Here is a 25,454-nt window from a genome sequence, read left to right as displayed (position 1 = left end):
AAATTAAATCGTAGTCATAGATGTATGTCTATAATCCTAGTCAATTCTTGTTTCAAAGAAAATACATTTAGAAATCTTTTTAAAGAATAATTGCCCTTTAGTTGTTTTTCTTTTTAAATAGAAAGTGGAAGTTAATGAAACGAAGCGTAAATAAAAATACAAGTTCTATATATAGTTTCGACATATTACGATTTGTAGGTGCCATGATTAAAGAAATAATTTCATTTGAATAGCTCCAGAGAACAGAGTATTTTCTATTATTGCTGAATGACGTAGTAATCAAAATCATTTGGAAAAGGAAACAATCATGCAGTTCGTTTCAATTCTTTACTCCTAGTTTTTTAAAACATGACTACAGAAACATGGCCACTTTGTGTACGAATGCTAGTCTTGCATTCCGATCTCCAGAAGTTCTTTGACTTATAAATGAATCAAGCGAAGACCAGGACTTTTTAAATAAAATAATAACACATTAGCCGTTTATATGCATCATTTACTTAAAGAGCATAATGCTATCACAATATTTAAGTACATTGTCTACATTTAAATCAACTACGAACTAGATCTTGGATCTATAGTTACTGTATTGTCTGTATCATGAGTATACTCAATACTGTCTAAAGTAGATCTATAAGTGTATGGAGTCTCTAAGTTAGTATAGTGCAACTAGGTTTAAGTGTTAAGTCTGAGTTTCTAGATTAGTGATTCTTAGATGATTATAATCTAGTATCATATAAAGGCATTTATTTACACTAAACTGATGCTCATTTAATCTAATGGTTAAGTCTTAAGTCACTGAAGTCTTATCAGTAGTTTCAAGCGAACTAAACTTGAGCTGCCAACTTCGGACGTGTGACATGCCCTGCAGGGCGGTAAGGAAAAGACAGTAAAGACGTACACTTATTGACAGCATACTTTTAGTAGAGTCCAAAAGTGAATGGCGTCACCAGTGCCAATAGGGCTATAGGGACCTTCAGAGCTCGAATGATACGTCTTGTTCTTGTATTCATTATCTGACTGCTGATACTTGGTCGCCACGAAACCTAGTGTACTTATTTTATGAAAGGCATCAATGAAGTGACAACGTCGTGGATGAGAGAAAGACTGGGGAACTACAACGCTTCATTTGGATATGCTTAAAAACAAGGTAGGACCCCGAGGCCTCAACAGAATTACCCCAAACATTTAGCCACAATGAAAGACAGATACATCGCTTTTTACGATGAGGCCCGTGAAAAAATACCTGTGACGGCTCTAAGCTTTATTTAGAACTAGCCAGATATTACCCGCGGCCCGCATATCTTAATTTGCGTATCACCGATATAGTCACCTATTAAAGTGTATTAGAAACAATTAAACAAAAAAACAACATCCACTGTTATAAGTAAAACGAATGCGTGAATGTAAAAATAATATGAATGGAGCTAATAAAATTGCTGATCGACCTAAATCCAGAACATTTGATCTTATAAATATTTAGAACTTGAGTCTAGAATCTATTATATAAGATGTATATCTCTGATACTTATAGTTTATACTGAGTTTATAGACCTACTTAATTACTCCTTACATCAGTATATAGACTTTTATTAGACGTAGATGCAGGGCGGCCTGAGATAATGGTAGGCCCTAGGCGAAGTGAATTTAGTGGCACCAAATGAAATAGAAATAAAAAATTAACAGCGAAAAAAGTAACTAAAATTAAACAATTTATAAAAACCTAGTGTACTCCCAACAATAACACTGAGGACAACTTTCGCTATTTCTTCTCTCAAAATTTTCTTAGAGTCCTTTGCGAGGCCCCCGCCAATCGGAGGCCCAAGGCGGCTGCCTAGTTTGCCTATGCCTAAGGCCGGCCCTGGTAGATGGTTTACCCAAGCGAAGAATGATTTTGTATAGATCTAGATCTAGAATGTAGCTCTAAAATCAATAAGTTATACATCATCGTTAGGATTTAATCATTTTGAAGTTATTAGAAAACAATTCTCATTCCTTCCCCTGCAGTTTGCAAATCTTTATTAATGAACCTAATCACATAACTTTATGCAGTGTCTATCTAGTTTTGTAGGTCCTTGGCAGCATTCCTGACATTATCCAGAAATTATTTTTTTCTAAAGTCAAAGATGACCCTATTTTCTTTCGTTACTTTTCGGTTGACGTTTCTCTACTGTCAATATTCAATTCAATATTCCCCATCTGGGAAGATAACTGCTCTCAGAATGTTCTCCACTCTTATTCTCCTATATTTGTGCGTTATTGATAGGAGTTAACTGCCTGTACAATTATTACGGATTTATATCATAAATGTAGTGATATCCATCTGATGTTTTTATTTTTTTTAATAGATAATGCTGTTTAAATACATGTACATTCTTGGAGTAATAATTAAATTCTTACAAACAGTATAATATTTATTTTTAAAAAGAATCAGATTCTTTACTAACTATATTAGCTCTATGATTTAGAATCCAATATTTTATTATCTCCACTTGTTCTAGCAACTCCAGAAGGTATTCGATTAATTTGTTGATTGTGTCCCTTGCACCATTCACAGATCTCCTTTGTGACCATAGAGAGCGGTGATAGAAAACCAAAGACAAATCTCTGGAGGCTAGCTCGTGCCTGCAATCTGGTCATATCGTTTGGTTACTTGGTACTGTGTGTGTGTCTGCAATCTGGTCATATCGTTTGGTTACTTGGTACTGTGTGTGTGTCTGCAATCTGGTCATATCGTTTGGTTACTTGGTACTGTGTGTGTGTGCGATCAGGTCATATCGTTTGGTTACTTGGTACTGTATGTGTCTGCAATCTGGTCATATCGTTTGGTTACTTGGTACTGTGTGTGTGTGCAACCTGTTCATATCGTTTGGTTACTTGGTACTGTGTGTGTGCAATCTGGTCATATCGTTTGGTTACTTGGTACTGTGTGTGTGCAATCTGTTCATATCGTTTGGTTACTTGGTACTGTGTGTGTGTGCAATCTGGTCATATCGTTTGGTTACTTGGTAGTGTGTGTGTGTGCAATCTGTTCATATCGTTTGGTTACTTGGTACTGTGTGTGTGTGTGCAATCTGTTCATATCGTTTGGTTACTTGGTACTGTGTGTGTGTGCAATCTGGTCATATCGTTTGGTTACTTGGTACTGTGTGTGTGTGTGCAATCTGTTCATATCGTTTGGTTACTTGGTACTGTGTGTGTGCATTCTGGTCATATCGTTTGGTTACTTGGTACTGTGTGTGTGTGTGCAATCTGGTCATATCGTTTGGTTACTTGGTACTGTGTGTGTGTGCAATCTGTTCATATCGTTTGGTTACTTGGTACTGTGTGTGTGTGCAATCTAGTCATATCGTTTGGCTACTTGGTACTGTGTGTGTGTGCAATCTGTTCATATCGTTTGGTTACTTGGTACTGTGTGTGTGCAATCTGTTTATATCGTTTGGTTACTTGGTACTGTGTGTGTGTGCAATCTGGTCATATCGTTTGGTTACTTGGTACTGTGTGTGTGTGTGCAATCTGGTCATATCGTTTGGTTACTTGGTACTGTGTGCGTGTGTGCAATCTGGTCATATCGTTTGGCTACTTGATACTGTGTGTGTGTGTGTGCAATCTGGTCATATCGTTTGGCTACTTGATACTGTGTGTGTGTGTGCAATCTGTTCATATCGTTTGATTACTTGGTACTGTGTGTGTGTGCAATCTGGTCATATCGTTTGGCTACTTGATACTGTGTGTGTATGTGCAATCTGTTCATATCGTTTGGTTACTTGATACTGTGTGTGTGTGCAATCTGTTCATATCGTTTGGTTACTTGGTACTGTGTGTGTCTGCAATCTGGTCATATCGTTTGGTTACTTGGTACTATGTGTGTCTGCAATCTGGTCATATCGTTTGGTTACTTGGTACTGCGTGTGTGCAATCTGGTCATATCGTTTGGTTATTTGGTACTGCGTGTGTGCAATCTGGTCATATCGTTCGGTTACTTGGTACTGTGTGTGTGTGCAATCTGGTCATATCGTTTGGTTACTTGGTACTGTGTGTGTGTCTGCAATCTGGTCATATCGTTTGGTTACTTGGTACTGCGTGTGTGCAATCTGGTCATATCGTTTGGTTACTTGGTACTGTGTGTGTGCAATCTGGTCATATCGTTTGGTTATTTGGTACTGCGTGTGTGCAATCTGGTCATATCGTTTGGTTACTTGATACTGTGTGTGTGTGTGTGCAATCTGGTCATATCGTTTGGTTACTTGGTACTGTGTGTGTGTGCAATCTGTTCATATCATTTGGTTACTTGGTACTGTGTGTGTGTGTGCAATCTGGTCATATCGTTTGGTTACTTGGTACTGTGTGTGTGCAATCTGTTCATATCGTTTGGCTACTTGATACTGTGTGTGTGTGCAATCTGTTCATATCGTTTGGCTACTTGATACTGTGTGTGTGTGTGTGCAATCTGTTCATATCATTTGGCCACTTGATACTGTGTGTGTCTGCAATCTGTTCATATCGTTTGGTTACTTGGTACTGTGTGTGTGCAATCTTTTCATATCGTTTGGCCACTTGATACTGTGTGTGTGTGCAATCTGTTCATATCGTTTGGTTACTTGGTACTGTGTGTGTGTGCAATTTGGTCATATCGTTTGGTTACTTGGTACTGTGTGTGTGTGCAATCTGGTCATATCGTTTGGTTACTTGGTACTGTGTGTGTGCAATCTGTTTATATCATTTGGTTACTTGGTACTGTGTGTGTGCAATCTGGTCATATCGTTTGGTTACTTGGTACTGTGTGTGTGTGCAATCCGGTCATATCGTTTGGTTACTTGGTACTGTGTGTGTGCAATCTGGTCATATCGTTTGGTTACTTGATACTGTGTGTGTGTGCAATCTGGTCATATCGTTTGGTTACTTGGTACTGTGTGTGTGCAATCTGGTCATATCGTTTGGTTACTTGATACTGTGTGTGTGTGCAATCTGGTCATATCGTTTGGTTTCTTGGTACTGTGTGTGTGCGCGCGAATGTGTGTGTGTGTGTAGTTGAGTGTATACACTGCTGACCAATCCAGTGGAGTAGGATTTTTTTTTACCTCCCCTCTGGCCCCTCTCACTCTACGTTGCGTGCACATGACTAAATTACACTTCTGTTTTTGTGTACCTGTTAAATGCACTTTTGTTACGTGCACCTATTAAGTGGAAGTTTTTTAAGTGCACATATGATAAATACACCTATGTTACTGAGCACCAATATTACGTGTACACTGTACACTTGTCAAATGCACCTATTTTTATCATCTCATCTCTCATCTCTGCCTATGGTCCCTTCTGGGGCATAGGCCACCAACCAGCTTCCTCCAGGCATCTCGGTTCTGGGCGAGTCTCTCCAACTGTCCCCACGTCTTGCCCATCTATTTGGCATCTGCTTCATAAACCTTCCAGCTGGAGGTCCATCCTCTCCCAGGTCCGTGACCTCTGTTGATTTGCTGTTTGGTGTAGGTAGTGGCTTTTGTACAGGGTAGGGTAGCTAGCCCTACGCCCAACCCTCCTCCTTTCTTAGCCGAACTTTTCAAGTGCATCTATATTCACAGATGTAATTCCGCCTGAATTACGAATTAAGGCAGCTTAAAAGTCCCCCTAGACCTTCTAGCTAAAAGAAAAAGACCCTACTGGAGCACTCTCTATTCGTAATGATGAGGGGTCCATTTCCGATTCGTTCAGCATCCCGCATTCTCAATGAAAAGTTGATCTAAAACCAGGTTTTAAATATCTAGCTACATAGATAAGACACGAAGACACAAAGTCGGAGTTTCGTTCCAAAGAAGGTTTGAAATGTTTTGTTCTTTCAAAAGAGCCACTCTTTGTTTATAAAACAAATATGTTGGATTAGTATTGGTACCAAGCCATTTACCCTTACCTAGGGGAATATACATTTAAAAAAAAAATAGTGGAAAGTGGATTTCCTACATTTTATGCGACGTGTCGGTGGGTAGGATGGAATTACGTCGCCGGCCGGGTGGCCCGCGGGCAGTATTTTGGGCATCACTGTGCTACACCAATCAACCTGGATGGCTGCCTGGTCGTGCGGTTTGCGCGCTGAACTGTCGTTCGGATTTACCAATGGTCCCGGATTCACCGCTCCCATCCCCCGTCGTCCTGCGGGAGGTTTGGACTTGGAAGTAAATTATCTTCATTTCTGAAGGAGCATCCGAAACTTGTAAAACATTTTACAAACAACCTCAAGTCCATCTATATGAGAGTTCATTTATAATCACTTTAATTATTTTATACTTATAATTGAATAGTTTTATTTAATTAAACATTGGATGCAATTATACCTGCTTTTACAAAGCTTATATCAACTCCCTTTGTTTGTCTGTCTGTCTGTCTGTCTGGTTAAAAGTGTGCACACATTATTTCTCCCACACCTTTTTCTCGGATCAAATGGACATTTCGCACAATTATTTATTGGCGTAGAAAAGACATGAATCAAATAAAAAAATAACCAGACAATTAACTACTGGTAATTTAATTATTGTGTTTCATACCAACAAGGGAAACTAATATTTCAGTATTCACACATATGGGTTTAGTCCCCTTAAATAATTGTTAACGCTATTTCTCTCACATGCATTTTCCGATCAAGTTGATACTTTAAACGATTGTATATTGTACCTAACAAAACATGAACCAATAAAAAATACTCGACTAATCAATTTATTATTGGTAATTAATTATTTTTGTTTGTTATCTAATATACATTATTAATAAATCTAGTTTTAAGGGTGGAGCTCTTCCCCTTTAGATCAGCTTTAAAAAAAAAAATTTTTTTAAAGGATTTTAAAATATTTTGCTTTTTTTTAAAATCTACATAACAAAGAAACACACATTTATTCCAGCCCTTGATTATAATGTCTATCTGGCTTACCATCAGACTCTATTACTACGGCGGAAAGACATTAATGAATTCATTCGACATCAACGACAGAAAGCTGTCCATATTTGTGCCGGTCTGGTACCACATATCAGGTAGGTGGCAACTACGTTTGCGATGGCGGGCTTTGTTTTGCCAGGGGCCAGGTGAAGAGGGGGAGGGGGACTTAAAGATGTCTGCGCATAGATTTGATCTCTACGAAGACAACATCTGACCAGGGGCTAACCTAATGATGATACTTACAAGAATACCTAATGTTAATACTCTGAGGCTAACGGTAACCTAATGATGATACACACAGGCTAACCTAATGTTGATACACACAGGCTAACCTAATGTTGATACTCACAGGCTAACCTAATGTTGATACACACAGGCTAACCCAATGTTGATACTCAGAGCCTAACCTAATGATGATACTCAGAGGCTTACCTAATGATGATACTTACAAGAATACCTAATGTTAATACTCTGAGGCTAACGGTAACCTAATGATGATACTCAGAGGCTAACCTAATGTTGATACTCACAGGCTAACCTAATGTTGATACACACAGGCTAACCTAATGTTGATACTCAGAGCCTAACCTAATGATGATACTCAGAGGCTAACCTAATGATGATACTTACAAGAATACCTAATGTTAATACTCTGAGGCTAACGGTAACCTAATGATGATACTCAGAGGCTAACCTAATGATGATACACACAGGCTAACCTAATGATGATACTCAGAGGCTAACCTAATGTTGATACACACAGGCTAACCTAATGATGATACTCACAGGCTAACCTAATGTTGATACTCAGAGCCTAACCTAATGTTGATACTCAGAGCCTAACCTAATGATGATACTCAGAGGCTAACCTAATGATGATACTTACAAGAATACCTAATGTTAATACTCTGAGGCTAACGGTAACCTAATGATGATACTCAGAGGCTAACCTAATGATGATACACACAGGCTAACCTAATGATGATACTCAGAGGCTAACCTAATGATGATACACACAGGCTAACCTAATGATGATACTCAGAGGCTAACCTAATGATGATACTCAGAGGCTAACCTAATGTTGATACACACAGGCTAACCTAATGATGATACTCAGAGGCTAACCTAATGTTGATACTCAGAGCCTAACCTAATGATGATACACACAGGCTAACCTAATGATGATACTCAGAGGCTAACCTAATGATGATACTCACAGGCTAACCTAATGATGATACTCAGAGGCTAACCTAATGTTGATACTCAGTGCCTAACCTAATGATGATACACACAGGCTAACCTAATGATTATACTCAGAGCCTAACCTAATGATGATACTCAGAGCCTAACCGAATGATGATACTCAGAGCCTAACCTAATGATGATACTCAGCGGCTAACCTAATGGTGATACTCAGAGCCTAACCTAATGATGATACTCAGAGCGTAACCTAATGATGATACACACAGGCTAACCTAATGATGATACTCAGAGGCTAACCTAATAATGATACACACAGGCTAACCTAATGATGATACTCAGAGCCTAACCTAATGATGATACACACAGGCTAACCTAATGATGATACTCAGAGCCTAACCTAATGTTGATACTCAGAGGTTAACCTAATGTTGATACACACAGGCTAACCTAATGATGATACTCAGAGCCTAACCTAATGTTGATACACACAGGCTAACCTAATGTTGATACTCAGAGGCTAACCTAATGATGATACTCTGAGGTTAACGGTAACCTAATGTTGATACTTGGTCTTTCGGGTTGTAGCTCCAGACAGCTAGAACAACTAAACCGGTGTACGTGTATTACATTCTTAATGTTGAACTTTATAAAAACCTGAATAGTCTACTTTTTAAACCAAACTGAAACTAGTATTAATATATGTACAAGCATTCAACCTCAATATAGATGTATAAACACGAATGAAATATTGATGATATTAAAGATATAACTCTATACAAGCACAATCTCCGTATCTCACGTCTCTTGCATGTTCTCTCCCCTCTTCAACTTTCACAGCCCCTGTCTATTGACCTGAACTACGAGAGATCATCTTTTTTATCCAACACAACCAAACTATCTGCCCACCTTTACTCGTGATAACATCAGAGACAAGTACACACACACACACTCCACAACACCTAAGTATAATATAAATACACGTACTAAACAAATCAACTTAGGTGCAATTTTTTTTTAAATAGCTGCCCTATAAAGTGGAAGTTGCTTGGCTTACCGAGAATCTCGGGTGACGGATTTTTAATTTGGGAATTTTCAGGATTCTCCTGAGTCCACCCAACTCTAATAGGTACCAACCTTTAGTTGGGAAAAGTAAAGGCGGCTGGTCGTTGTGCTGGCCATATAACAACCTCGTTAACCGTCGGTCATAGAAACAGATGCCCTTTACATAATCTGCCATATAAACCTCTGTCTAAAAGAATACCCTACTTCTACGTTACTTGCAGGGAAAAGTCGCCATTCGTTTTCTGTTCTCTGTTCGTCCGTCCGTCTGTCGCGTTTAGACTTCAGAAAGTAAAAGCGCAACTCCTGGCATCATCCTCGAAATAGTTGCCTAGTTTACATTTTGGTCTGCCCAAAAGGAACGCCCCTCCTCTTTTTTAACCTGCAATTTTTCCTACTCATTCACGACCAAAAACAAAATTTTTTAATCTTCCAGACCATGAGTTCTACTGCTGAATCGGGATGAAAGGGATTTAATAGAAAGGAAAATAATCAAACAGTTTTTCTGTGCTTAATATTGTCTCATTAAGTCAAAAAAAAAATAAAGATTACAATTAGACAAATTAACATATATTTGAAATTTTTATTCTCCTATCGAGCTTAAATGTTCATGAAAAGCTTGGGCTGCGTCACAACACATTTTATTAAACTTTCAGAAATATTTCATTTGAGAGGATTGCGGAATATGTCTAACTACAAAAATCATGCAGTGGTTCTCACCACACTTTTTTATGGCTCTTAGACCTGGGTGCTCTATAAGAAGCCCCTTGATCGATGGCTGCCTTTATTAAGATGGCTTCCTGGTCGTGCTTTGGTCGTCTCGATCGAGACTGGTTCATATCCTGCCCGCTGCCAACTCCAGTCGTCCTGCTGTACGCGCGTTTATACTTAGGGTTAGGGTTTACTGGGCGTTAGTGTTAGGGTTTGGAAAAAATTGCCCCCCCCCCCTACTCCAAAGTTCTGGATCCGCTAGTGTGTTCAACCAATCTCTCCTATGTTTACTGTGGACTTTCTATTAAAATTGGAACTAACTATAGGTTACATTTTCTTTTGATATGTACTGAGTATCAACTATTTCATTTAGTATATTACACATTCCATGCATAAGCAAAACTCGAGTTTACTTTATTATTTGAACATAAAATAGGAATTAACTTCAACTTAAAGTACTTGTTGTTTTCCTCGGCCTTTGAAGTCAGGACTTGTCAACGGCCAAGAAGCCGTAAGAGAGTAATAGGAGATAACTTTGAAGAATTATTGGTTTAATGTAGTCCTGGATTGAGGTAACGAGTCAACCGTGAGGGCCTTGGTCTAATTGTGGAGCACGTGAAAACGGAAGCTTAAGAGTTGATTGCATTGCGCGTATTGTCTTGTTCGGTGAACTGAGCAGTGTCACTTCTGGTGCCTCATTTTGAAACGTTGTCCTCAGATAACTTGGACTTTGGCGACTGGTTGAACCTCCCATTCATGCTGATCATATTTCTGTGTAACATTTGGCTGCTGAACTTTGCACTCAGCTTTGACCTCATGATGTCTGGGAGGACGACCTTCACTTGTTTGTTTGTAAGTTTAATCTGGTCTTTCTCTCCGAGACTTTCTCTCTCTCTGCTTCCCTTTCTGTCTCACCTTCTTTCTCTCTCTCTTTCTCTCCTTCTCTCTGCTTGTCTTTATGTCGGTCTCTCTTTAAAATATGAAGGCTAGTGATGAGGGCTAGACCAACAACAAGCAAATATTTTTTTAAAATCCTTTCTTTAAAAAAAAAAAAAAAAAAAAAGCTAAGGGGGGAAACTCCGCACTAAAAACTATATCTCTCAATTATATAGAAGTTGTTTCCCTTATTCTACCTCTAAGAAAAAAAAAATTACCAATAATTAATCGACTGGAGGCGCAGTGGCTGAGCAATTAAACGCTTGGTTTCTGTACCGAGCGTTCGAATCCTGGTGAGGACTGGGATTTTTAAACTCGTGATCTTCGGGCGCCTCTGAGGCCACCCAGCTCTTATGGGTACCTGACATTAATTGGCCAAAAGTAAAGGCGGTTGGTCGTTTTGCTGGCCATAGGACAACCTCGTTAACCGTAGGCCACAGAAAACAGATGACCTTTACATCATCTGCCCTATAGACCACAAGGTCTGAAAGGGAAACTTTACTTTTAAAAAAAATTAATTGACTAATTGGTTGTTTTTTTTTCTTCGTGTTTTGTTAGGTACAATAAATAATTGTTTCAAGTTTCAACTTGATTCGAGAATCAGTATGGTTACCTTGTCTGGGGACCAAGTCCTACATATTTAGCCATATCTGTGAATAATGAAGGATTGATTTCCCTTATTGGTATCAAACAAATAATTAATTACCAGTAATTAATGGGTTAATTTGTATTTTGTCTGGTCTATGCCAATGAATAATTGTGCAATGTTTCAACTTGATCCGAATAATGGGTGTGGGAGGAATAATGTGTAAAAATATTTTTACCAGACAGACAGACGGCTAGACACACAGACAGAAAGAGTGAGTTGATATTAACTTTGTCAAAAGAATCATCAGTCCCAAACGACAGACAGTCACTGGCGGATCCAGGGGGGGGGGCGGTAGGGGCGATCGCCCCCCCCCACTCGGCCGACCCCCCCCCGGAGGGGGGGGGGAGGCGGGCGAATTTTATTATAGAATTCACACAATTTGTATACGAATTTATTACTTATGTTAAAAATATATACTAATAATTTATATTTCAACCTATTTTTAGATTATTTCGCCCCCCTCCTCTAGTATGTTGGCCGATTGGTGGGGTCGGGAGGGGGCGATGGTTTCAATCCCGCCCCCCCCCATACACTTTCGAGTGGGGGGAGAGCGGTCCAATTTTTTTGTGTAGAAATCACAGCTTGCTAATAGAATCAATTTAATATCTATATCACTGAAACTTGTAATTGATTTTTTACCGATCTTTATATTATGTCGTTCCCTGTTTGCCGATTGGTGGGGGGGGGGGGGGGGCGAATACCTCTACTGCCCTTCCCACCTAAACCCTTTCAGTGGGGGGGGGGGCGGTCCTACTTTTATGGACAAATCATAGTTTGTGAACAAAATTAGTTGAATTAATATATACATTTTATATTATGTCCCTCCCTTTCTGGTATTTTGGCCGATTCGGTGGGGTGAGGGGGGGGGGGCGATTACATGTACTGCCCTCCCCACTCTAGCCCTCTGAGTGCTGGGGGGGGCGGTCCTATTTTTGTGGAGAATCATAGTTTGTGAACAAAATTAGTTGAATATCTATATAATATAAACTACGTATTGATATGTGAACTCATTGTATATTATGTCGTACCACAATCTAATCTCAAATTGTATCATTAGTACATTTAAATGAAAAAGGGTTGTACCAGGTGGGAGGGGCGATACATGCAATCGCATTTCCCCCATCGGACAAATCAATACTTTTTCTTTTTGTATTATAGTTAAAAAATTACAAAATTTAAAAAATCGGTCACTAATATAATTTATATATATTACAAATTAAATTCTTATATTAAGTCGCCCCACCCCTATTCTTTAATGCCAAATGCAATCTTTAGCAGAAATTATTAAAGGAGCGAGGATTAATCGTTTTCACTCTACCGCCCCTCACATTTCCAGACAGAGTTTATTTAATTTCACATGAATTTATCATAATTTTTTTAAGTAAGACTTTGCATTGGAAAAGTTAGAATTCAAACGAAATTTTTCAGTATAAGAGCCATGATTGAGATGAGTTATAAACTCAAATAATGTTTTCATAGTCGCCTTTTACCAACCTGTAGATGTCAGGAGAATACGTTTCTGCAGTGAAAAAAAGAAGAAAACACTTTTGGCGTCGGGGCTTCGCCCCGAACTCCATTGATGAATGATGAGCTGTAGAAGTTAGGAGAAGGCCCTTTTGCAATGAAGAATGCAAGAAAACGCGTTTGGCGTCGGGGCTTCGCCCCGAACTCCATTGATGAGTAAAGAGTTGTACTTGTCAGGAGAATGCGTTTCTGCAGTGAAGAATGCAAGAAAACGCTTTTGGCGTCGGGGCTTCGCCCCGAACTCCATTAATGAATAAAGAGCTGTACTTGTCAGGAGAATGCGTTTCTGCAGTGAAGAATGCAAGAAAACGCTTTTGGCGTCGGGGCTTCGCCCCGAACTCCATTAATGAATAAAGAGCTGTACTTGTCAGGAGAATGCGTTTTTGCAGTGAAAAAAGCAAGAAAACGCTTTTGGCGTCGGGGCTTCGCCCCGAACTCCATTAATGAATAAAGAGCTGTACTTGTCAGGAGAATGCGTTTCTGCAGTGAAGAATGCAAGAAAACGCTTTTGGCGTCGGGGCTTCGCCCCGAACTCCATTAATGAATAAAGAGCTGTACTTGTCAGGAGAATGCGTTTTTGCAGTGAAAAAAGCAAGAAAACGCTTTTGGCGTCGGGGCATTGCCCCGAACCCCACAAGAAAACCTTATAGCGCTGCCCCAGTTGTTTTGTTTTTCGCCGAAGGTTGAGAAATGCTGCTTTTTTAAATTCTCATATATATATACATATATATATATATATGTATGTGTGTGTGTGTGTGTGTGTTTGTATGTACTGTACGCACGTTTATGCATAGGGTTAGGGTTTACTGGGCGTTAGGGTTAGGGTTTGGAAAAAAAATCGCCTCCCCCCCACTCCAAAGTTCTGGATCCGCTAGTGCAGACAGTAGAGAAAGAATATGCACACGGAAATGGAATACATATTGGTACATAATGTTCTTGGAATGAAGGCTTGGTGGATAAGTTGGTAAAGTGTGTGGAATTAAAAACGACGGGTCTAGGGTTCCAATCTTGGTGAAGACTTCATTTTTTTAATTTCTGGTGTCCACCCAACTCTGATGGGGAAAGTAATGGCGATTGGTCGTTGTACTGGTCACATAACACCCTCGTTTACCGTCGGCCATAGAAGCCAATGAGAAATCGGTCAACATCGATCTGCCCTATTGATCATATGGCCTGAAAGGGGTATTGTTTTGACTGGTACTTGTTATATTATATTTTATTTTATTTTTTTAGGCAATTATATTAATTTTCTTTTAGGCCATTATATTAATTTTCTTTTAGGCAATTATATTAATTTTCTGTTAGGTAATTTATTAATTTTCTTTTAGGCAGTTATATTAATTTTCATTTAGGCGATTATATTAATTTTCTTTTAGGCAATTATATTAATTTTCTTTTAGGCAATTATATTAATTTTCTTTTAGGCAATTATATTAATTTTCTTTTAGGCAATTATATTAATTTTCTTTTAGGCAATTATATTAATTCTTTGTACAATGGCACTAGAAGGGGGCATTTTCTACAATATTCATGGACTGGATTCTGCGGTAAGTTCTTCACTCTTTACCACCTTTCCATTAGCTCATCCAGTTAATTATCTTCTCTTTTGAATGAACATGTGTTATATATAAGATAAGATAAAGTAAGAATACATTCAAGTCTTTGTGTGTTCTAATTATTGTTTGGGTGATGTTTAATTAAAGAGAAGAACCTTCCCCTTCACCTATTTCTTAGTCTGTTGGGGCACCACGCAAGATTTGTCGATCGTCTATCTCCATTCCTCTCTGTTTTTTGAGTTGGATAGAACCTGGACGGTCCATTCTTTTATGTTGTCTTCCCATCGCTTTCTCTGCTTCTTCTTTTTTTTTCCTGGTACAGTTCCATGAAGGAAGGTCATTGTGAGCCTCGAATACCTTTTAATATGGCCATAGAAAACCCTGCCAGACAGACAGAGGGAGATGAGTACTGGTCACATAACACCCTCGTTGTACTGGTCACATAACACCCTCGTTTACTGGCCACATAAAACCCTCGTTTAGTGGCCACATAACACCCTCGTTTTTCTGGTCACATAAAACCCTCGTTTTTCTGGTCACATAACACCCTCGTTTACTGGTCACATAACACCCTCGTTTACTGGTCACATAACACCCTCGTTTACTGGCCACATAACACCCTCGTTGTACTGGTCACATAACACCCTCGTTTAATAGTCACATAACACCCTCGTTTACTGGTCACATAACACCCTCGTTGTACTGGTCACATAATACCCTCGTTTACTGGCCACCTAACACCCTCGTTTACTGGCCACCTAACACCCTCGTTTACTGGCCACCTAACACCCTCGTTGTACTGGTCACATAACACCCTCGTTTAATAGTCACATAACACCCTCGTTGTACTGATCATATAACACCCTCGTTTAATAGTCACATAACACCCTCGTTTACTGGCCACATAACACCCTCGTTTACTGGCCACCTAACACCCTCGTTTACTGGTCACATAACACCCTCATTTACAGGTCACATAACACCCTCGTTTAATAGTCACATAACACCCACGTTTACCGTCGGCCATAGAATCAAATGAGAAATCGGCCAACATCGATCTGCCCTATTGATCCTATGGTCTGAAAGGGGTATTGTAAAAAGAATTCAGATTTAAGCTTTGACACTATCTCACTGCGTAGCAGTTGATCTTCGCCACAACTCTTCTTTTATTGTCCATTGGTTTTATGAATCATTTTGAAGCCGTAGAGTGAATGTGTAACATTTTATCTGCCTGGAAATTAGTTTATGCTACAAATGGAATTTGATTCAGCGGTATTATAGGGTAAACAAAAATATATTTTAAATATCATTAACTAATTAAACATTTGCGTCCCTTCATTTTGTACACTGAATATACCAAAAAGCAAGCGGTTTATAGTTTGTCCGCCATAAATGAAAATCTCTAATTGTACCCTCAGTGTTACTATAATAGTAGTCCATAGAATAGCACACCCAGAGTCTGCGCCAATAGACCTCTCGATCAACTCATGCCATGCGTGTCTTCTTTCCCACAGATCATGTTCAACATACGTATCAAAATGCAGGCGTTGATCCAGAAACAGTACAAAGTTCTCAGCCCCAATGACTTGACAGTGGCCTTGAATATGATGATGGTGAAAGTGAGTGGACTTGGGCTAGCCTTGTGGCCAGTGGCGTAGCAACTAGCCTACGTCGCGAAAGGCTTATTACGTCAGCCCACATGATAATTGGAGGCCCACTTGTAGACCTGAAAGAAAAAGATCCGAAACAAAGTGTTAACTATAAAAGCTTTAATGCACACATTTTTTTTTACACAAATTCATTTAGCATCCCATGGGACTTATCTCTGTTCTGTCAAGTAAGCTAGAAACTTACTCATGTTAAAAATACTTTTTAAATCCATTTTGGCTTTGGTCAACAGAAACTTCAGGTTTTAAACTGGGACGGAGAGGGGGGCCCACTAACTAATTATTTCAACTCGAGCCTGTAAAAGCCTAGCTGCGCTACTGGTTAGGGCTCTTTCTCTTCGCAGTTGAGTCTAAGACACTTGGAACTCTTGGCCTATGGAGACTTGCCTCCATCTGTTTGATCAAACTTCTGTCTGGGAAAGATCCAAGCAGATATGAATTATTACATCTCTATCACAGATGGCTCGGTTACATCTCTATTACTGATGACTTGTATCTCAAGACGCTCGGGCTAAAAGCGAGGCCAAAGGCCGAGCACACCAGGGAATCTCTCCCATATTCCTTCTATGTACCAAATCAGCCGCGCATGTGTCTGCCATAAAAACGGCCCCTTGATGAACGGTTTGTGGATTGTGTTATTTGGGGGTTTCTTTCATCCCCGCCAATGCAATGGACTCGTTTGATTCCTTAATTCTCTCCTCTAACGCCTATTTCCATCCGAGCATCGCGGTGAGGCTGAGAAGCATTGCCCGTAACATGACTTGAGTTGATTCATTGTATTCTTCAGGCTAATGAGAATTGATTTTGTTTATTATAAATTGTCTTAAGGCGCCTTGCATTTCAGGGAGATTGCTGCGGGTTCAGCGGTCCTCACGACTTCAGGAACGTTTCCCTCAGGGCTGTCTTAAGGAAAAACGTCAAACCCTTCCCGGATGTCCAATATTATGAAGATTCTCCGCCCTGGTTACGGATGTTCACTATACCGAATGAGAATTTGGACTTTGATGGAGTCTTTAAGGTAACACTGGTCTTTCCCCACCCAATTAACACTGTAAACCATTCATTTCAAGGTATGGTTTAAGAAACAACTATATGCTAGAAGCCGCTAGGTCTAGGTCTTATCGGGGGAGGCTGTTGCTCTCTTTGTAAGTATTATGACTTTTAAGAATTCCAGCCACAGGACTCGGTATGTGACATTTGTTGGTTAGCAAGTCGTTGTAGTGACCACACGATACCCTCGTACACTGTTAGCATCCGAAACAGTCGTCTAAATGAACCATATGGAAGAAAAAAATTAAAAGGAATTCTAAATTTACTTTGTATGTATACTACCAGCCTTTGAAACACAGGGCACAGTGTACGTGTAGGTCTATCTGACATAGAGACTAAAGAGTACATACAAAATTTTAAATAAAGAGTTATCACTCTTACACTACGAAACACGCAGAAAGGAAAATATAGTTATCGTTCTTAGATTTCAAAAACTTGAACGTTGCATACATAGCTAATGATTTCAATGGCAAAAAAAAAAAGGGGGGGGGGGCGGTGTCTCAAAATCAGAATTCTACATTTACTTATTTTAGAAAAAATTATGTGAAACCATTGAAGAAAAAGGTTGGGCGAAAAAGTTGCTGGCGATTTTTACTCAATTCCTTTTCAAATTATATTTGTTTGTTTGGGATGTTCCTTCAGATTTCAGGATGATTCCATCCTAGCCCAAACCTTCCTTGGGATGGCGGGGAGGGGGGGGGGTGAAGTCGGGCTGGTTTCGACAGTCCCAGTCCAGAGCACATACCACACGACCAGGAAGCCACCCACCATAAGACTGCAAATAACTCGTTGGCCCTAATTATTTTTATTTATAATGCATTAGTAAAAAGTAAAGTTCCTCTTTCAGACCTTGCGTTCTAGAGAGCAGATGATGTTAAGGTCATTCGTTTCTTTGACCAATGGTTAACCAGCAGGATGTCAGGTGACCAGCACAACGACAAAACGCCTTTACTTTCCCTCAACTAAAGCCAGGCACACATTAGAGTTGGGTGGACTCAGGGGCGCCCTAAAAATCTCGAAATGTAAAATCCCAGTCTTCACCGAGTTTCGAACCCAGGTCCCCTGGTTCGGAAGTCAAGCGCTTAACTACTCAGCTACCGCAACCCCCCCCCCCCCTTTTTTTCCATGCACTAGTGATGTCTTATTTTTTTTTAAAGACGTCCCATCATAAGTGAAGATTATGACGTCATAGTCCGAACCAAACCTCCTGCAGGACAGCGGAGGTAGGCGGCGGGCTACACTCGAACACGAGACCATCAAGCTCAATGTCCAGAACGTATATTACTGGACCAGGCAACCGTGTTTACATTGTATGTGACAGGAATATGTGATCCGCTAGTTTGACGTGCAGAAATGAATATCACTAGAGCCAGGGGCGTAGCTAGGAATTTTCCATCGTTTGGGGGCCCGGGGGGGGGGGGCTAGACCTCTTTTGGAGCCTCTGCATTTTGCGTAATATTTCATTTTTTATGTAAAAAACACTCATTTGGGGGCCCCCTTAAATGGGGTCACGGGGGGATTCTCAAATTCTCCCCCCCCCCTCATCAACACACCCTAGCTACGCCACTGACTAGAGCAACCACTTTTTTTTATTTGTTATGTGTCTTTTGTTAACAAGTAGACTTCCAACTCTAAATGACACATTTACATTCGAAAGGTATTTGAACGCTCCACATGTTAAAGGTTTGAACAAAAAATGGAATATTGGACTTTTTATGGCGGGAAAACTATGAAGCAAAATAAATAAAATTCCTTTAAAAAAAAAAAAAAAAAAAAAAAACAAAGCTTATCTAAAGGATAGAACTTCATCTTTAAATCTATATCTATCAATAATGTACACGTTATATCCCTTATTCGATATCAAACAAAATAATTAATGACCAATAACTAATTGACTAATTGAGTATTTTTGTTTCTTGATTCATGTTTTGAACTGTGCTATTCGGTCTAGTAGTTCAGGCTTGGTCCTCTTATATGAGACGATAGCTTCGAGGTATTTGACACGTCTGACACTTGTCAGCATTGTAGTGTATATAGAGAGCTATGTTATTTTGCGCATCAAGCCTCTATATAGTGTACTAAGTATGTATTTCTTCTTTAAAAATATTTCTTTTCGTTTCAATATGTTGTTGTTGTTTTTAGATTCCCCCGGCTTGCTGCACTGACAACGTGTCTGACGTGGCTGATCCGGTGATTCGATTCAACAGAATCGTCGAGTGCGCTACTTCGGATTCGTTCAACTACAGACACAATGTCCAGGTCAGGACGCATTGCATTCATTTTGACGTGGACGCATAGGCTTTAACCTTTTTGAAACAAAGTTTATATCTACTCACTGTCTGTCTGTCGGTCTGTCTGTGTGTGTGTGTCTGTCGGTCTGTCTGTGTGTGTGTCTGTCTGGCCAAAAGTTTGTACACAAAAGTTTGTACACGTTATTTTTCCGTTATTTCTCCCACACCCAATCTCGGATCAAGTTGAATTTTTCTCAATTATTTCTTTTACCTGACAACACAACAATCATTAAAAAGAAAATTAACCAATAAGTTAACTAGTAACAATTGGTAATAAATGAAACAAGGGAAAGAAATAGTACTCGAACGAAGTGGTGGTATAAGCTGAATTAGTCCCCTTTATAGATTGTCGTTTGAGGTATATTATTACAACTTTAATTACAAGACTGATCCAAACTAATTGATACACTTAAATAACCTTTGTTTTTGTTTTTTAAAGTGTTTTTTTTTTTGTATTTTGCTTGTTATTTTGAATCCACGTGACGTTATTCTTACTGCATGCAAAGTTTGTGATCTAAAGGCCTATGACTGGAATATACATTCGCTTAACCAGGATTCTCTTTGTGTTTGGGTGGGGGGAGAGGGGGGATGAGCCGGGGTAAAAAAAATGTTCCATAGTTTTTTCAATCTAACATAAATGAGTTCTAAAGAGAAACAAAACATGATCGCTCTACACACTGTACGTTCTCTTCTAGCAACTATTTGTACACACTGTACGTTCTCTTCTAGCAACTATTTGTACACACTGTACGTTCTCTTCTAGCAACTATTTGTACACACTGTACGTTCTCTTCTAGCAACTATTTGTACACACTGTACGTTCTCTTCTAGCAACTATTTGTACACACTGTACGTTCTCTTCTAGCAACTATTTGTACACACTGTACGTTCTCTTCTAGCAACTATTTGTACACACTGTACGTTCTCTTCTAGCAACTATTTGTACACACTGTACGTTCTCTTCTAGCAACTATTTGTACACACTGTACGTTCTCTTCTAGCAACTATTTGTACACAGTTTTTTCTGGTTGTCATTAGGAAATGCTTTTGTATAGCCCGTCTTTCAAGCGCAGGCGCTCTGGTTCATTCTTTTTTACAGGCATGTGAGGAGAGGGTTTCCCCTGCTGCCTTATGGCGCTCAGCTAACACAGCTCAGCTCGAGTCAAATCCCAATTAGAAATTCTCTATTCGCCTTGTTGGAAAGCCAGGAGGTTTATGCCACTCGGCCTCAAACCCCATCTTATCTTCTTATCTTATAAAATATAGACGTTGCTTCAAAAAAAAATTATTACATCTTAAACGTGTCCCTAGGTCAATCAAGCCATGCAAGTCATTTTGAATAAGATAAATTTAAAAAAAACAAAGTTATCTCATTGTGCAAGCACTAGTTGAGCCTCAACAAAACGAATATATAGGCCGGTTCTTTAGACACGAAGAAAGTGTTTTCTAAACCAAAGTAGACGCATTAAATTTGGATACACTTTGTAAAATTCTCAATATGAATATAACTCGAGCTCTCAATATTTCCATTTTTCTTTTACACTCTGTCTTTCGATAATTAGAAAACAATATGAACAAATATGTATGTAGTTTTGGGGCTGTGTATTCCGTCATGTGATTAATAAGGCAGGCTGAAAAAATATATTATGTGGTCCGATTCAAGGGAAATAATTTCCATCTATTTTAAAGTCCTGCTCTCCCCTTTGTTTTCCAGGGTTGTTTCGGCTACTTTTATGAAGCGAACTTTCCTGTACATACTCGCCTTGTTACCATTTCCCTCATTATGTTCTTTCAGGTAAGTTACAACGTCCATTCGTGCGGCCTGTTCTCTTTTAGTATTTAGAACTCATTAGAACTTGTCAGACCAGAGGCGTGGTCAGGAAAACGTGCGCCCGGGGCGAGAATTTTTTTTGGCGCTTCTCTGCGTGTGGCGCACCCCTGATGATGGCGCCAGGGGCATCGTGCCCCCCTCGCGCCCTCCCCCCCCCCATTACGCCTCTGTGTCAGACTTGTCTTTTTTTTTTTGTTCTCTCTGTCTCTCAATCTTTGTCTCTGTCTCTCTCTCTCTGTCTCTGTCTCTGTCTATGTCTCTCTGTTTGTCTGAACTTGTTTCTCCAGCGTCAGCGAGGCGTCCTTGTGGAAATGTCCTTAGAAAAGAAATAGATATGCTTAATAAAAACAAACATGACATCAGAAGGAGTTCCTTAAGGAATCGAGTTCATAGCACTTGGCGGGGTTGGGAAAAAAGCCACTTGTCACTTTCCACCACTCTTTTTGCCTTATTTTGAAGTATCAATTATCATAATGTGCTCCCTGTGTTGATCGACCTTCGACAAAAAAAGATTGCTTTAATTTAGGCCGATTGAAAGGAACCTTATCACAGGCCAGGCAAACTAGGCAGCCGCTTAGGGCCTCCAATTGGTGAGAGCCTCGTAGAAGACTCAAAACAATGTTTTTTAGAGAAGAAATAGCGAAACTTGTCCTCAATGTTATTGTTAGAGCGTTAAATGCTTTTAATATATTTTTCGCTTTTAATTTTTTATTTTTATATTTCATTTGTGGCCACCAAAGTCAGTTTGATTAGGGCCTCCGGTCATCTAAGGCCGGCCTTCCATAGCGTAATCTTTCCTTTCAATTAGGCCGACTGAAAGGAGCCTTATCATTGGCTTAATCTTTACTTTGTGTCTTATGTATGGAATCTCGCTGCAGCTTCCATCCAATCAGTCGCATCGTTATATTTCCTCCTGTACTTCTCACGTGAGACTGAGGGACCCTAGGCCCAGCCCTTATTTAAAACATAAAATATTCAGATCATTGTGTAGGTGACATTACAACCTTGTCGACAGCTTACCAAGTGGACGATACATATGTGTAACATTTTCATGGCAATCCAAGTCTCTGGAAGCTGAAATAACTTCCTAAAATAATAATTCGGGCCAAAGTAAGCTAACAGTTGTGTTTTTTCTGGAAGGGAGCTCACTCTTTATAAGACGTCTGCAGTTTTCGAAGAGACTTTTCTATTTACTTAAGAAGTTTTTTGGGTTCTTCGTGGGGAGGAGGGGGGCAAAAATTGTTTCTATTCGGAATTTAAGGGCTGACCCTTCCCCGCCCCAGACTGTAATTTTGAGCCGAAAAGAGATCAGTCGATGTACTGATTACACGCTCTTCCTTCAGCCGTAAACCACTGTAAAGGGATCACCTAGTTAAATGTAAGTAGAATTGTGTCCAACCTTTTGTCGGTCTGGGTTTCACGTGCACATCTGACACAGTGTCAGTGGCGGCATCACAGCACATCGAAACCAATGAAAACGATCCTCCAAGGAGTTATTATGCTCTGCGGGCAGAAGTTTTGAGAAGCTGGGGTCAGATTTAGCCCGCTTTCCGAGGTTTGAGCATCACTGATGCAATGTAAAAGAACTAATTCCCAGGAACCCTCCTTAGGCATGCAAGAAAACACTTAAATAGACCCATCCCAGCCATTTTTACGAATCCTCCATTCGGCTTGCTAATTCATGGACACTGGATGGATGGGTGGACGCGGTTCTCGAAATAGGCTCTAACGATTTTACTAGAAACGTGTATTATTGTGAAAAGAATTACTAGCTGATTGGCCACACTGGGTAAACTCTAGTTTGACCGTAATAATTTTTAGAATATAATAATCTAATATTTAAATTTGGTCTGGAGTTCAAGACATTCTTTATATTTAAACGCACATACGTCATCGGGTACTCTCGCGTGTATTCATAATTAAAGTGTTAACTCTTTATCTCCTTAATTATTTTTCACGTTCCGACGGATTTATTCAACTTGCTCATTTGTGTTTCACTACTCTGTTATGATTAAACTTCAATAACTTTTTTTTTGCGTGTAATCAGGAAATGTTATATTAGGTATATAATTATAGAAGAACGCTTGCTCTTTTTATATATAACACGATTACAAGTTTATAAAAACCAAAAAGTATCTGTATTTAATGGTGTCAAATCAACGTTGGTATCGTCAGTTCGGAACGAAAGAGTGAAATGAAAAAATAGACGTTCAGAGGCCTACCATCAAAAAGTGATATACTCTTGAGTAGATTGAAACATCCGCTTAACCAAGATTTGTTTCGGGGAATGGGATAATCCGGGATCAGGACGGGGTCAAAATGTTCCTTTTTAAAATTTATCATTCATTAATTATTAAGAGCAGAATAATCGCTCTTGCAACTGTCTTTAAAAAAACTCCCGGAGTTCTAGATGTGAGCCTGTAGCTCTGCCTAAGGCCCTCAGTTGGCTAAAAAAAAAGGTGTGCGTTGGGGGGGGGGCGATTTTTTCTGTTCTGGACGCTACCGGTGAAAGTTTGAGAAACATTGATGTCAGACATCTTGTTGTCTTTCGTTTATTTCGTAACAGACAAAATTCGTGGAAATAAAAAAAGATTTTCAAACACTCTGGTGATGACCCCATCCTGAGAATGGTATTCAAGTACACTGTAGACCAGTGGTTCCCAAACATTTTTAACACATCGGCCCACTGAATGATTCTGGGGAACCCCTGGGGGTCCGTAGTGACCACTCTAGGAACCACTGCTGTAGACTATATATTTTTTTTTTTTTTTTTGTCTTCCTCTACAGACTATCCAGATCATTCTAATTATTCTAATAATGGTCAGCTTGCCCATCGACCAGCCTCCTAAGACAGAAGGGGGAGAGGAGGAAGAGGAGGGCTATGAAGACTTTGAAGACTTCGAAGAGGACGACGAGGACCGCGCTTTCGCTGAAGAATATATGGACCAAAAGGACCAAAAGGAAGCCCCTTTGGCGGGAGAAGAGGACGAATACTGATTGGTGGCTTTGGTCACGTGACGGGAACCTAAACGCGTCGTGACGGGCTAAAACCTACAACCACAAGACCAAGACAGCTCTGAGTAGCGGCATGTTGAAGAATAGGTGAATCTGTTTCTTCCCAGCCTCTTGTGGTCAGGTGGAATAGTGACACTATTCTTAGCTTCAGAGAAAGAGGCAGATTTAGCCTTGACCTTTTCTGTACAATACATGGGCTCGGCAACCTTAGATATTAACAATATAGATATTACCATAACCGATTAGACTTTAAATTTAGATAAATGTTATTTGAATTTAAAAAAACAACATATATAGGCAATGGATTGAAGGTCAATATTCTAAAGACGCATTAACACTGAGAGACACCAATCAGCATCTTTACCAAAGGTCGCTCGGATTTTTTTCTCTTTGAGATTTTTTTAAAAGTGTTCCCCTATAAATGCTACGCCCCTGGTAAACACGAGTGTCTGGCCTAGTCTAACAAGATGTGATCTTTGTAGGCTCTGTCTGCTGCATGGGCGTTTACTGAGTAATGCTTAGTGGGTAATTGAATTAGAAGATAGATATGAATGTAGTTATATCAGGCTGAACGTGTTCGTATTTTAAATGAGATCACCGTCTGTAACAGTTTCCTACTTCCGAAGCGACATTTTGCTCAAAAGATTGAAGAGTAAAATAAATGAAAAAACAAAGGACTTTCTTTGTTTAAGTCAAAAGCGCCATCACTCAATCGCAGTGAATTCTGGAGTGACGATCGCTGGTTTTACAAAGAGATTTCTGCACAAACTTTCTAAAATTTCTTTGTGCCATAGAAGAAAGCTCTCCTATCTTACATCACACACACACACATACTTTCTGTTTTCATTTAATGTACGTCTTCCATTGTAAATTTCATTTTGATGCAATTAAAAATTTTAATCAGCCAACGAACGAAGTGTCTGTTTATTTACATGTCTTAATGTGTTCACGGTTTAGTCAAAGGATCTGTACTGTTGTGCCGCGGTAATACTTGAAAGAATTACCCAGGAATAAGCAAAGCTGAATTTTACTGGCAGCAACAT

At 39.5% G+C, this 25,454-nt stretch overlaps 2 protein-coding genes across 2 annotated transcripts in view; one reads left to right on the top strand and one right to left on the bottom strand.

The window, feature by feature from the left end:
- The window catches only part of LOC106055161 (selenoprotein S-like), a 150,693-nt gene that overhangs the window by 109,738 nt on the left and 15,501 nt on the right, over positions 1-25,454 (bottom strand). The window lies entirely within an intron of this gene.
- LOC106077485 (uncharacterized) lies at positions 362-25,311 on the top strand. The gene is made up of 10 exons (XM_056010167.1): positions 362-1,147; positions 2,555-2,653; positions 6,885-7,014; positions 10,611-10,744; positions 14,474-14,548; positions 16,072-16,176; positions 17,069-17,242; positions 19,417-19,533; positions 21,280-21,360; positions 24,184-25,311. The coding sequence occupies exons 1-10, from the start codon at positions 1,133-1,135 to the stop codon at positions 24,391-24,393; spliced, it is 1,140 nt and encodes a 379-aa protein (XP_055866142.1). The 5' UTR covers positions 362-1,132; the 3' UTR covers positions 24,394-25,311.

The sequence above is a fragment of the Biomphalaria glabrata genome, chromosome 14 (assembly GCF_947242115.1).
Source record: "Biomphalaria glabrata chromosome 14, xgBioGlab47.1, whole genome shotgun sequence".
NCBI lineage: Eukaryota > Metazoa > Mollusca > Gastropoda > Planorbidae > Biomphalaria > Biomphalaria glabrata.
Note: the sequence above shows the minus strand (reverse complement) of the source record. Positions and strands in the feature narration are given on the sequence as shown.